Raw genomic sequence first — 14503 nt, 5'->3', positions numbered from 1 at the left:
AAGATACAGTGGCTTGTGTCCCCCTCTCCCGCTTTTAGACTGGGGAATTTATGAAGGCCAAAGATTGTTTTAAAATATCAGATGACCTAAAATACCTTTCTGCTGTTGTTTTGTACTTGCAGAAGGAATTGGGCATCAGAAAGAGAAATGGTTTTTTTGTGTGTATGGAGGAGTTAATTTTTAGAAAAGTATGATCAATCAACAGTGGCTGGGTGCTTAAAACAGGAGATAAAACTTCCCCAAGGTGATGTAGTGGGGGAGAAGATGGGTCATAGTTGACTGGTGGGCAGGTGACCAGTTTCAAGAGATCCTGTTGGCTCCAACTTCTGCTTTGTAAACTTAAAAACACATTAAAGGATGATCATAATTCTTGGAAAAACTAACAAGCAGACTGTGCAAGACTTAATCCCACCCACTCTGGCTACAAGTGGACTTTCAAGGTGTCTGCTGTGATTTTTAGAGATTATCTTGGCAGGCACGCTGCTTCTCTTCCTCCCATCCCAATCCAGTCATAATTGTTGGTAGTTTCGCCAAAGGAAGGAAACATGCCAGGTAGATAGGTGGATACAGATAGCAGGAGGCAAGGAAAGTTTTAGAGATGTTGTAATAATTTGTTCCCTGAGGGGAGTGCAGAGTTTGCACAGAGAGTCTTCCTTCTCTCCAGGCCCCACCTGGAGGTTGGCAACCCCATAATTAGTGGGCGCAAGGTAGCCTCGCCTAGTGTACAAAAAACCCTGGAGCCAGCCCTGGAGGGAAGCAGTTTTTGTTTCTTGCTTCTGTCTGTTTCCATGCCATTCTTGTTTTTTTTTTATTTTTCATATATATGTGTGTGTGTGTGTGTGTGTGTGTGCGTGTGTGTGTGTGTGTGCGCGCGCACCTGGAAGTCATGGTGACCTCTGGTGACTGACTCCTACTGGGGGCCCGGAGGACATTCAGAGAGGTGGTTGAATAAAGCCTGCCCTCGCCTCCTGACTGCTGGTATTCCAAGGAGGTCTCCCATCCAAGTACTTGCCAGGGTCAACCCTGCTTAGTTTCCGAGATCTCACAAGATCAGGCTTGCCTGGGTCGGGGCTTCCCATGCTATTCCAGAAGTAATTCTATTCTTCTCATTAACTACTGGCAGAAAATCAAAGGATTTTGTTCTATGGGCCTTTGAAAATGGTCTTTGAAAATGGTCTAGTATCTTCAACTGGACCAAAATGTGGCAGCCATGTTATTGGCAGTGGCTGGTTAGAAGAAGAAGAGATCAGATTTATACCCCGCCCTTCACTTGGAGTCTCAGAGAGGCTTACAATCTCCTTTCCCTTCCCTTCCCCTCCCCACCACAGACACCCTGTGAGGTAGGCGGGGTTGAGAGAGCTCTGAGAGAACCGTCCTTGAGAGAACAGCTCTGACAGAACTATGGCTTGCCCAAGGTCATCCAGCAGCTGCAAGTGGAGGCGTGGGGAATCAATCTCGTTTCTCCCAGTTTAGAGTCCACGCACTTAACCACTACACCAAACTGGTTACCAGGATTGTAGGGCCCCTGTGCTGAAAGATCTGCACTGGTTATCCATCTGTTTCCAGGCACAATTCAAAGTATTGGTTCTTACCTTTAATGACCGAAATGCTTGGGGCCAGGGTACCTGAAGGACCATCTCCTCCCAGACTATCTAGCCTGCCAGTTGAGGTCTGCCTCCCAAGAACTGCCCTCTGTGCCCCCACCTTCAGAGGTGAGGCGGGTGGCCGCTGGAGACAGGGCCTTTTCTGCAGTGGCCCTTCACTACTGGAATGCCCTCCCTTTTCAGGCTCACCTGGCATCTACTTCCCTTTCTTTCAGGTACCAGGGTAGAACACTTTTTCACCCAGGCTTTTAATTAGTGGTTTTAATCTTCCCAGCTTTTCAATGGTCTGCTTCTGTTTTATTATGGATAATTTTTATGCTGTTTGTGTCTAATGGCTTTTTTTAAATGGTTTGTTTTTCTTAAACAATATATTGTGACGTAATTTTAACGATATGCTGCCCCAAGGAGGGCTCTGAAGAAACAGCATAGAAATATCCTAAATAAATACATCTAATCTTCTCATAGCAATCCTATTTGAATAGCTCACTACTGTTAGGCAATATTATTACCCCTACATAGCTGCCTCTATATGGATAAGTCATGCAGTTCTAGCTCCCATCTGGTTCTGAGCTGGGTAAAAGATCTGACAGATCCAGAATGCAACAGGTGTTCTTTTCTGCTCAGAAACTCCATCTCTTTTGCAGAATACTGTGGGCCTATTCACAATAACAGTGCAATACTGCCATTCATAACATTACGCTGTCTTTGTGACCATTGCACTAGCACCTTCACCCTTGTTCAGCAGTTCAGTTACTTAATTCTGGTTGATAAGTATGAACACCAGAAATATTTCAGCTGGATCAGTGGAGAGCTTCCTTACCTATACAGTCATTGTTGTGTGAAAGGATGAATCCTGTATTGCAGCGGCAGTTGAATGAGCCGACCGTATTCCTACAAGTGCCATTTCCGCATGGGTCTCGTTCACATTCATTAATATCTATCAGTAGAATAAGAAAAGTCTTCTGATAAATCTTTCCTAACTCTAAGATCTACAGGCTTATATGTATCCATCAGAAAAGACAAAACAAACGGCCAGCTTTTTCACTCAGTCTCATCTATTTTCCAGTCCCACGTGCCTTTTGAGCATGCAGGTCTCATGTTCACCACTATAGCCTTTTTTGGTAGTCAAAGAGAACCCCTCCTTTCATTTCAACCAGTAGAAAATTTGTTAGATTCAACACAAAGTTTGGTCATATAGCTCCCACATTTTGGAGAGAGACAGATGAAAGAAATAAGGTTCCCACAACATGAGACTGATCCACTGACTTCCTTCACTATTGATCATATTGTATGGAAGGCCACAACTCCCCATCATGAACTGAAGGGGTTGCTTGGCTGCCCTAATAAGGACCCATAACTGGGCTGATAAGTCAAAGATTTCGACTGATGATGATGATGCATGCCTTCTTTAGGAGGCCTCTTGAGCAATGAGAATTGCAGACCACAATTACTGGTGAAGCTGAGGCCAGGCAGATACAGCAAATAAAACCAACAAAACAATAAAAGGCACAAGTATTAGTAGTCCTTCACTAGCAGTGAACCAAAACTGCAAAGCATTTTTTTACCAATAGGTGATGGATCATTCTGGTCATCAGATGGCTCAGAGGTGGCCACCGTGGTGGTCAATGCTAACAAACTATTTTTAAGGAATGTCACATGCAAATACAGTATTTTTAAGGACGTATATTGACCTTTTTCTCTGTTCAAATGGGTAAGAATGTAGTTTCAGACATACCCAAACACATAGTTTTGTCTTCATTTGTTGTGAATCCAGTGTCGCAACGGCAGTAATAACCTCCATCTAAGTCAAAGCATTCGCCATGACTACAAATGTTCGGTACTTCTTGACACTCGTTGCGATCTGAAGAATGACAGTTTTGAAAAATACTGCATTTTAAAAAATGAGCAGAGAAACTGCCTTATACTGTGTCAATTCCTTGGTCCATTAAGTGAGGCTTGTCTACTCCAGGGGTCATTTCGTAGAAAAAGAGGTGCAGAAGCTCATTAGCATAACTCATTAGCATAACTTATTTGCATATGCCACACCCCCTGACATCACCGGAAGTGTGTCAGAAGGCAACACCCACCGCTCAGACTCCACTGGACTGTTTTGGATTGCTAGCTATTGGGGGGGGGGATGTGCAGATCTGTCCTGGCAGAGGAGGGAGAGCTTGTACCTGAATAAAACTTGGTCTTAAAGGTGCCACTGGACTGTTTTGGACCAGGGGGCTTGGGGGGGGCTCTGCAATTTACCTGGCTGCTTCTTGCTCTGACTGAGGGCTGCTGGGATCAGGGGGTGGGGCTTGTTGCATGTGCCCGCCCCTTGGGTTCTTTACTGCTGGAGCTCCGCTCCTGTGCGCTCCTGCAGGAAATGAGCCCTGGTCTACTCTAAGGGGTGGCAGGGGCTCCCTCCTGGTTCCCAGACGTATCTTCTACAACCTCTTTGCCTAACAACAGGCTTGGATTGGATGACACCATACATCCTATTTTAGTCTTTCAACGTTCATGCATTCAGTGGCTTCTCTGGATCTCATTGTCCTTCTAATCAATGTCTAACAATTAGTTACATGATCCTTGAATCTGGACAAGTACTTTCCCCTGGTCTGTCATGGTCAGAGACCATGCAAGTGTGTACACCATGACCACTAGGTACAAATATCTGTGGGTCATGCAGAAACCAACAAAGCACCCAAGGATTAATTCTCTTATTTTTTACTTGACTTTGACCAGAAGTACAGAACTGAAGTAGATAAGAATACCCCTAACAGTGAAGTGGTCAGTCAGTCTTTTTAAGCCTGTGGAATGGTTCCTGAACTGATGGTATCACTTGCTACATTACACACAAAGGAATTCAACATCAGTTTGATAGCCATGGATAAGTATCCTATTTGCTCCGTATAGGCTGTGGTTACACACACTAAACAATCCACTTTCAATCCACTTTCCAACTAGATTTTGCCAGTTCACACAGTAAAAATCCAGTTGGAGAATGCACTGAAAGTGGATTGGAAGTGAATCATTTCGTGTGTGTGACCACAGCCATAACGAGAACAAAGCGCTGACTTATGGTACATCACAGCCAAAAGTTTTCAGTTCAGGGGAAGCTTTCCTGTATCTCACAAATAATCATTTAGGAACCTATGTGGGTAATCTTTCCTGAAAGCAGAGGCAGGCATAAAGTACCTTTTCGTGTTATCTTTCAGAATACAGGAGAGATCTTAATTCCACTAATGTAGAATGTGTGGAGGTTCTTAGAACGTGGGCTCTCTAAATGCAGGGCACTTGAAACAAAACTGAATTGTGCAGAACTCTAAATTGGTTTTTGAACTCAAGTAGTTAAACAACCTTTGCCACCAGTAGACTCCATTAACATATTGCACAGCAGATTAAGGATTTATGTGCACACTAACAATCCCAATCTACTGTTTCGTTTCCATTACAGGTTACTTAAAAGTGGTATAATTTATCACCTATCCAGCTACTGCACCTTACTTCTTCTTCCTAGGAAAGCCAGAGCAAAATTCAGGGAAGTGATGTTTGTGCCAATTTACATTAGGGTATTGTTGCTCCTATCAGTCGCTTCCCTGGATTTTCCTGTTTCTCCTTTAGTGAAGGACTCTCAGGAACAATTATGTTTCTCAGCATGTTGGGTTACTGCCTGTACCCAAACAAAATGAGCTTTCCATTCTCAAAATAAGAATTCTACACCCTTTTCCCCCAAAGGACTTCAGAAAACAATGTAAAACCAGACTGTAGGGTTTTTAGGGAAATGTGCACTTCTGAAAATTTAATGCTGTAAAGGGGAAAAAAATCCCAAGAAAATATCAGTAAATAAGAATATGGCTGTGAAGCTAGAGAGCTCTCTGTCTAACAGAATCAGAAGCTGGTCTTTCCTTCCAATCAGGAACAGGCTCTACTAGGGATTTGGAAGAGGGGAAAAGATGCTTTTAAAAAATCTTTGAATCATCACAGCACTGTGAGGTTTGGACTCTAAATTAGATAATACATATTGCTCCACAGATAAAGATCATTCTCCTTATACAAACCTTCTGAAATTTCTCATGCAGTTTACAGTACATGTATTTACCAGTACATTAAGCAAAAGAAATAGACAGCATATTTACCAGTACATTAAGCAAAAGAAATGGCATGTGCTGTATAGAGGAAAGGGAAAATACTTCGTGTTCTCTTGGCTAGGTTCTTGTTGAACTTTCCAAGCCAGAAAAACACACAGTTTAAAGGTAGGAAGTTTCTCTGGCTTGGTCTTCAAAAATATCACAGACTATAAGACATTATATCAGAAGTACAGATTCTTCATACAAGTAAGTGCCATTTCTACATTTTTTTTAGAGAAAGTACACTTTTTGTTCTAGGCATTAATGAATGTGGCTGCAAATAGACCAAGGGTGAAGCAGCACTTACCCACCCCCTGGTGAAGCAGCACTTACCCACGCATCTGCCTACTGGTGTGAACCGATAACCAGGTTTACAATCACAGCGGTAGCTACCAGCGGTGTTGATACAGTCTGCATTTTGTTGACAGATTTGTCCATTTTGGCATTCATCGATGTCTGCAGAAACAAAATAGGAAATCAGCCTTAGAATTAATTGGAAAAAGAATGTTGGCAGATTTTTGAAATTATTTTTTTTAAAAAAACAATTTTTTAAATTAAACTTTCAATATATTTATATATAATACATAGCAGGCAGAACAAATGACATTACATTATGCTCACAAACTGAGATAAACAGAGAACATATTACCAAGGTATTTCCTCTTGTTGAAATAAATGTTCTAAGATCGGAAACCAAACAGAAACAAAATCAGACTTGGAAGAGGGTGTATATGTATTATTAATATTATCTGTCATTTTTGCCATTGTGTACATATTCCATAATTTGGAATACCAATTCTGGCTACTAGGGCCAATGGTATTTTCCCATTTTGCTGCGATTGTATTTTTAGCTGCTGCAAGTAAAATGGCTACTGTTTTACTAATACTATTCAATCAAATTTCCATTATCCAATAGTTTAAAATAATAAGTTCTATTGTAAACCGCAATACAACTCCTGTTATTGACCTAATTTGCGCTAAATTTTTGAAATTATCACATTTTTAAAATACTGCCCTTCCTCCATGGACCTCAGGGCGACAAGTGAGATGTCACCTATTTTACTTTGTACATGTTTACAAACTTAATCTGGAATTAAATTTACAGCCATCTATGCCGGCTGAAACATCAGCAGACCTAATTATAGCTTTTGTAGGTCAATACACTTCACTTTCTCCAAGGGTTGGGATGGGTGGTAACAATTGTTTCATTTAGGCTTGCCAAGTCCCCCCAGGGGGCGGGGAAAAACCCCGCCCGAGAGGCCTGTTACCCGCCGCCAGCGGATCGGGCCCCGGGGGGAACCCCACCCCCAAAGCACGCAACATGCCCGGCGTCAGCACATCGCCCGGAAGTGATGCAGTCACGTCGGGCGTGTCGGGGGGGGGGCCGGGTCATCCGAGGGAAAATTCTATGGTTTTCCCTCGGACGATTGTGGCCCCGCCCCCGGCGTGCCCGACGTGGTTGCGTCACTTCCGGGTGATGCGCGCTCCCGGAACGAAGCTGGAGTCCCCCGCTGTATATACAGCGGGGACTTGGCAACCCTAGTTTCATTTAACTTAACAACCACTATTTTGGATAGGAATACATTTCCTCAGTATGTTGGCTGAACTTACCAAAATTCTGCCATTAATAAACCAATGGAAAAATACCATTGAGGGAATCGCTGAAACATGTTCAGTGCCCTTCAGGGTGCTGGCCCCCTTTGCTGGCTTGAACAGCTGGGGCACCAGGAACTCAACCAGAGGGGACATCCCCTAAAGGAGAGCAGAGTTGGAGGGCTGTGCAGAGAACTTCTCCCTGCAAAGAAACCTGTGAGCACTACAGGTATTTGCTATGTTGGCATCTCAACGAAGTGGGGGGGGGGAAATACAAGATCCCTCCTTACAACATTAGCAAAGGTCATGACTCTCTTGCAGGGAGGTCCTGAAGTCAGGCGCAGGAAGAAGGGGAAGAACATGGTAAGATGGAATAAGAGGCCCTAGTAGGCTTGCCAAGTCCCCCCGGGGGGAACTCCATCCCCACATGCACGTCACCCGGAAGTGGTTTTCCCTCAGATGGTCCTGCCCCCGCCCCCAGTGTGCCCGGCATACCCGCGTCACTTCCTGGTGACGTGGATGCGGCCGTATGCTTTGCATGCGCATGCGCGCTCCAGACGCTGGCCAGGAGTCCCCCACTGCGGTAAGTTTCTGACTTGGCAACCCTAGGCAATCCAAGAGGGTGCTCTGGACAAATCTTGCTGGGAAAATGAATGATCTAAGTGCCATTTGGAGGGCTGCACACATATTTTTTATTTAATTCATACTCTGCCCTATCCCACAAGTGGGCTCAGGGCAGATTACTACACAAGGTTCATAAAACAATAAAAATGATAAAACCAATAAAACAACAGATGGCACAATAAACAATAACAGAAAGGACCCATGCCTCATGTCAGGTGAATAAAAGCTCCAGTGCCCAAGTGATGTTATCTAAGGAGAAGGGCACTGGGAAAGGGGCCATGACCAGGGGAGGCCAGAATGGTTGAACATCCGCTGCCTCAACCAAAAGCCTGGCAGAACAGCTCTGCTTTACAGGCCCTGTGGAACTGTAATAGGATATATATTTTAATGGGATGGAAGACGTGTATCTGGTACTCAGGTATGCAGACTGAAGCAAAAGGTGAATGGGAAGTGGCTCCTACTTCCAAGACTGTGGATGCCAGTCGTTCTCAAGACTGTCTGAAAGTAGACCCATTTGTAAGCCAACTGTTCTTTTTGGGACTCCACTTGCAAAGTAACTCCATGCTATTCCTCCCCCCCCCAATATAAAACACAGGAATCTCATATTTATTAACAGTGAACAAGTCTATGTTCCTCCGCCCCACCCCACCCCAGGAACTCTTCTCCCAGCTCATCCTATTTCGCCTCCTGGCCTTGGGACGAGGGTTGCCAGCCAGTAGGAGACTGGAGGTAGCAATGCCAATTTCCCCCTCCACTGCCCTAACGACGAGTGGCAACAGTGGTCAGTGGCTGCTGGTGGGAGTTCTCCCACTATAACAGGAGATATGGCAGCCCCTATGCGACCGATCTGCAAGAGAGCTATGACCCCCCTTCTGGGTCCTGACCCACAATTTCAGAACTGTTGCCTTAAGGCAGTCTTCCCCAACAAAACCACTCCTGAGTAAAAAAAGGCATAATTTGACTAGGTAATAACTGAAGATACAAAATCCTATATGTGACACACCCTAGGGGGGCAACATCAGTGGCCTGGGTTCTTAAGGTCCTTAAAATCTTAATGCCAACTCACCCACTGAGATATCTAGTTTCCACAAGTGTTGACATGGTTTCTATTAGAGTTGACATGGTACCTAGGAGCTATGTTATTTTATCCTGCTGTTTTAAATCTGGTTTTAACTGTATTGTATTTTACACTATTGGAACCCGCCCTGAGCCCGCTTGCCGGGAGGGCGGGATATAAATCCAAATAAATAAATAAATAAATGTAACTTGTATTTCAGAAGAGTAATTCTTTGAAACGCGTTCTTCCTGATATTTTTTTTGAAATTCTGCAATTCATTATTAGTTCCTAATTAGCACTACTTTTTTTGACCTACTTTTCCTTCCTGCTGCCTGCCTGAATGGTACTTTTCCATCTGAAAGGCTGGCCTGCAGTAACGCTTTTCACTCAAGCTCCTTCTCGGTTTATTACCACAGATGGGGGCACGCCCATTTCAAACAGCTGCACTCTCATATACAGAATTTGCTACAGGCAAGCCAGGCCTGTGGCCAAACATCACTAGTCGGATCACAGTGGTGGTGTGCACAGAATTAAAAGCACAAGGCTTCAGCCTAAGGTGGCAGAGTTAGACACCAACATGCTTTCTAAAACAAGGGTTTGTTTGTTTTTTAGCCTTGCTTCTGTGACCTGGTTTAGGCATCAGGAAAAGTGAGGCAAGCAGAAGTATCGTTCAGGCAGCTGCTGCTCCCCCCCACCTTCCAGATGGCCTCGTTTAGCACCCCGATCTGCTCTCGGCTGCTACACCTGCATGGGAAAAACAGCAGCAGCTCTTCTAGCCCACCCGCCTGATTTTTTACCCTACTGGTGGCAACAAAGCCTGTATGTGTGGAAGATTACACAGTTATTGCACGTGCATTGCAAAAGTCTGCACGTGTCTTGGGTTCATCCGGAAATAATCTTCAACTTGAATAATTTGCATATGACCCGGGATGACCATCCTCCTCAGGCATGTAGTAGTTTCACCCATACGGATGAAGTTAATTCACTCGCCACAAAGGGCTGACTCAGAGACATTAAAGTGTTATTCTTTGGGGAATACAGCGGCTTGGATCCAGCAATGCCAAGCGGGAAAATTAATGGACTTTGTGTAGTTCCACTTGCACAAGATCTTGTGAGACACCTAGCCCGTTCTTCCCTAAGTATTTCTGAGCACTCCCTGCAGCTGGTTTGCCTCTGCCACTCTCCTACCTGGAGAGACTTCCCGAGTCTCCGAATCAGGGTGTGGGCAAGGGTCGTTGTGCCCAGCCCTCTTCCCTGAGATAGCTCGGCCTTAAACACCAGGCTCAGCATCTCCTCATTCCTCCCCTGTCTGAACTGGAAGCCCTCCTTGTATTCTCTCCTCCTGACCTATACTCCACCCTCCCTACCCCCTCCCCCCGAGCCTGAGCCAGTCCTACCCCATCCTTCCCTGGCCTTTAGTCCGGCTCAGCTAGGGTGTGTCTCTTCTCCTTTCCCCTTGTCCAGGTGCCTGTCGTTTGTCTTTAACTCAGAGTTGTGGCCAGCTGCCAGAGGTCCCCTGTTGTGGTGTGAGTAGGCGGCTGATTCTTTGTCACTGGCTGATGATGTCATTGGCAGGTGATTAGCCGTTGTTGCAAGAACTGGCTCCTGGACTTCCTGATCAGCATGAGACCCAGCAGCAAGGCAGAGTTGTGGCATGACTTCCATCCCCAGCTCCAGCCACAAAGGCTCTTCCCCCACTGGACCAGAGAAGTGTGGTGGGTTGGAGGCTGGGTGAGGGGCCGCACGCAGACAACATTATAACTCCCAGACATTGGTTGCGCAACATCTTGTATTAGTGGAAACACGAGTGGGGGTGGCTACCAATGTTCCCTCTAAGCTGTGAAGTCTTGTGAGCAAAAATTCTACTTTGTGAGCTACAGACATTAAAGTTGTGAGTGAGCTATTTGGCTACTGCATAAATTAGTTTGTTCTGGAGCCATCCTTCCTGAGCCAAGACAAAAACATGTGAGCCAGAGGCTAAAAAACTGTGAGCTAGCTCACACTAACTCAGCTTACAGGGAACACTGGTGGCTACTACAGTCTTCCTCTTGCGTTTCTGCATGTGCAAGAGCTCTGGCATAAGTGAAAATATTCCCCTGGATCCAGCCCACGAGACAGTATTTTTGCCTATATCAGACCATAAAGGCAAAGGAAGAGAAACACTAGAGACCTTCATACCTGAGGCTATGGAAAACTTTGGCTCTCAGCAGTGAAAGAGATCTGCTGGAGAGGTTTTATTTCTGCGGGGCATAACTGATGCGCATTTGCACTTCATTTACATAAAATGATCCCTCACAAACATATGGACCAAAGACTTATAAAACAGACTTATACAGATGACACATTAAAACCACCTGACATTTCAGCATGCTGACAGTCCTTAGCCAACCAGCCAAAATTCAAAAGGAAGAAGTCCTCTAGAACAGAACTCTACCCAATCGAGCCAGCTGCTCATCCCTGTCCTCTTCTGGTTAAACAGGAAAGTCCTCTCTCCTTCATGACCTATGTTGTGTTCTGTCTTCACCAGCTGTCCCCACCCCTGCAAAGGTCAGCTGCACATAGCTTCAGGAATAGGGGGATGATTTTAAATGACCTGCCAGAGGTCCAAACCATGCCTAGGCAGGATGTGGGATTCATTACACAAATGAGAGGATGAAATAATATGTGTATGAGGATCAAACCATAAAGAACTAAATGTAAGGGAGAGAATAAAGTATTCTAGATACAAGATGATATAGAGAAAGCAGAAAAAAGTTCAACCTATCAGTAGGCTGCACACGATCTCACTGCTCCAAAAATATTTTGGCAGTTTCTCCTCTCCTGCTGTGACCCATGGAGCCCCCTGCCAATGAAAGTCTGTTTCTGTGGGGTCACCGGGCCCTCCGTGTACAGAGATGGGGGCAAAGTGGGGGTCTGCTGTGGAAGGAGATATCAGCAGGATTCGAAACTTAAGTTCCTTTAAGCTTCTGAATATGTGGTTGCACCTAGGCCAGTAAACTCTGACTAATGTGTTCTATTCACAGAGGAGAGTTCTCAAAGAGTCCATGTGGGAAAAACTGTGTCCCTCTGCTTACCACAATCACAACCACACAGTGGCTGCAGTGCCTATAAATGGCACCTATCAGTGTCCCTAATGACAGCAGTTGCTACTTTACAACACCTGTTCTCTGAACAAAAGGATGTCCATTTGTTTTTAGGAGAACACTTGGGCAAGAGGGGAATGCAGCAAGGTGTAATGTTGTCTCAGTGTGAATCCCAAAACCTATGCTCCTCACATGCGACACAAGCCAGCACATGCTATAGATGCCGTTGTTTCCGCTCCATGGGCTTGGCGTCCAGTGGAATCCCCTTACCTTCACAGATGAGCAGTTTATCATTGTAAAAGAATCCTCCTGGACACTCGCATCGGAAACTGCCGACCAGATTGATGCAGACACCGTTCTCACACACACCAGGGATCTCGCGGCATTCATCTATATCTGCATTGGAAAAATTGAAATGTTTGAAACTGAAAAATAAATTATAATATTTTTTAAAATCACATCATATACAACAGATTTCATACACACACAAACATACATTTGTTTTTATTTATTTATTTTGTATATTCATTTGTTTTTAGGAGAAAACTGGGGCAAAAGGGGAATGTCGCAAGGTGTGATGTTGTCTCAGTGTGAATCCCAGAACCTATGCCCCTCACATGCTACACATATACATTATATGTTGCCCAGTTCTGCTTTTGCTACCCTAGACTGCTTTGGGTCCCCCCCCCCCTTAGCGTGAATTAAAACAAGAAAGAGAAGAAGGGAATTCCCTCTAAGAATACTCTTGGCTCCTTTGTTGTGAATTCCTGAGTTTTATTCTTCTGGGTTTCAGATTTGGAAATCTTGGCTAGGAAACCTTTCCACATTCGTACTGTGTGTATGAAAAACAATCAGATTGAACCCTTCTCCCGCCTCCCTCTTTAAACAAAGATCCCCCCCTCCCTCCAAAAATTCAATACCCAGAGGAACTGGTGTGAAATGTCAGATAAAAATCTGTTTTAGGGAAAGGAAGAAAAAAAAGCTCCCAGTTCCTTTCCCAACCCATTGCTTATTGGCAGCAGTCCCAGAACCTCCTTGCTTTTTAGGACCCGTGGTCTCCTAACTGAATCTTGATTATAATGTCTTCAGAACTCTACCCTGCTTTCATTGCAAGGAGCCTGGATGTCAACTGCCAGCTGAGAGAACCTAAGAAAACGACCGGCAAAGCCTGACAGACATGGAGGTTGACTTCTATTATCTTGTTTAGTCTCCACAACTGCCTGGGAAAAGACATATCTTGAAAACAATCCCTCTCCTCTTCCCTCCTAAATCATACCATATGGGTAATTTTTTTTTTTTGAAAAAAGGAAAATCTCAACAGAATTTAACTCACCAACTGGTAACCCCGTGTAGATGTCAATGATAAAGCCAGGCCTTTGACTTCCACAGAGTGTTGAAAATTCATCTGAGAAATGGAAGAATGAACACTGCATGTACACCAAATAATTAAACAAGATTTTTTGGTCAGGTTTTTTGCTTTAACTTACAATGAAAGTCAGTTTTTTAACCTATGCCTTTGGGAACCAGGCTTTCCAAATAGCAAATGTGTTCTTATGAAGAAGTACACTGGTTCTGCAAAGTGAATGAGTTGGTGGAAGTTGTGAGAGGTAGGCCCAAGATCACATGGGATGCCCTTCTGAGGAGCATACAGAAACCGGGTTGTTCTCAGAGACAGTTACGTGCCTGTACACGTCTGGGAATACAGTAAGAAGCTTACAAATTACACACAGTGTGGAGAAAGCAGAAAGAGAATTTGGGGGGGGGATGACAGATGTCACTGGAGACTGGCAGTAGCTTTAGGACAAAAATATTTCTTTATACAATTAACCTGAGGAATTCACTGGAGGTAGTGGTGGAGATTAGGCAGATTCATGATCGATTTGTCTAGCAATGACTATTTCCCACCATGGCTACAATGAAGGTGTGCATTTGGCTACACCGGAGCCAAAATTAGGCAGATTCATGATCGATTTGTCTAACAATGACTATTTCCCACCATGGCTACACTGAACAGTAAAGGTGTGCATTTGGCTACACCGGAGCCAGAAAAAAATAGCCTTTCAGCTAGATATAGATCTGGGTATTTTTTCAGCTATCTGAAATGGCTTAGCCCCAAAAATCCCCAAAACATTCGGGATTTTTCAGGACCGCTGGATAATTGAAGTTAAAGGGTGTTTAAAGGGATTGCAGTCCCTTTAAATGCCTTCCAGGTGAACTTGCCACTTGGCAAAGGCATTTAAAGGGACTGGGAGCCTTTTAAATGCCTTTGGAGATCCCTTGTGTCTTGGAGGAGGCATATAAAGGGACTATGATCCCTTTAAACGCCATTTTGCCCTCCACTGAAACCAATTGAGTATGGAGGCACCTTCTTTGGGGTCCAATCCTACAATCTATTTGAAACTTGTAACCTTTTTTGAGGAGAGCCAG

At 44.5% G+C, this 14503-nt stretch overlaps 1 protein-coding gene across 1 annotated transcript in view; it reads right to left on the bottom strand.

The window, feature by feature from the left end:
- The window catches only part of FBN1 (fibrillin 1), a 250030-nt gene that overhangs the window by 34379 nt on the left and 201148 nt on the right, over nt 1–14503 (bottom strand). Inside the window, exons 44-48 of the mRNA XM_015411782.1 lie at nt 13410–13481; nt 12347–12472; nt 6053–6175; nt 3340–3465; nt 2425–2541 (exon numbers count right to left, since the gene is read on the bottom strand). Coding sequence (XP_015267268.1) covers nt 2425–2541; nt 3340–3465; nt 6053–6175; nt 12347–12472; nt 13410–13481 — 564 coding nt within the window. The remainder of the gene's footprint in view (nt 1–2424; nt 2542–3339; nt 3466–6052; nt 6176–12346; nt 12473–13409; nt 13482–14503) is intronic.

Source organism: Gekko japonicus, unplaced genomic scaffold (genome assembly GCF_001447785.1).
Source record: "Gekko japonicus isolate JY-2015 unplaced genomic scaffold, Gekko_japonicus_V1.1 scaffold266, whole genome shotgun sequence".
In the NCBI taxonomy this organism is placed as follows: domain Eukaryota; kingdom Metazoa; phylum Chordata; class Lepidosauria; order Squamata; family Gekkonidae; genus Gekko; species Gekko japonicus.
Note: the sequence above shows the minus strand (reverse complement) of the source record. Positions and strands in the feature narration are given on the sequence as shown.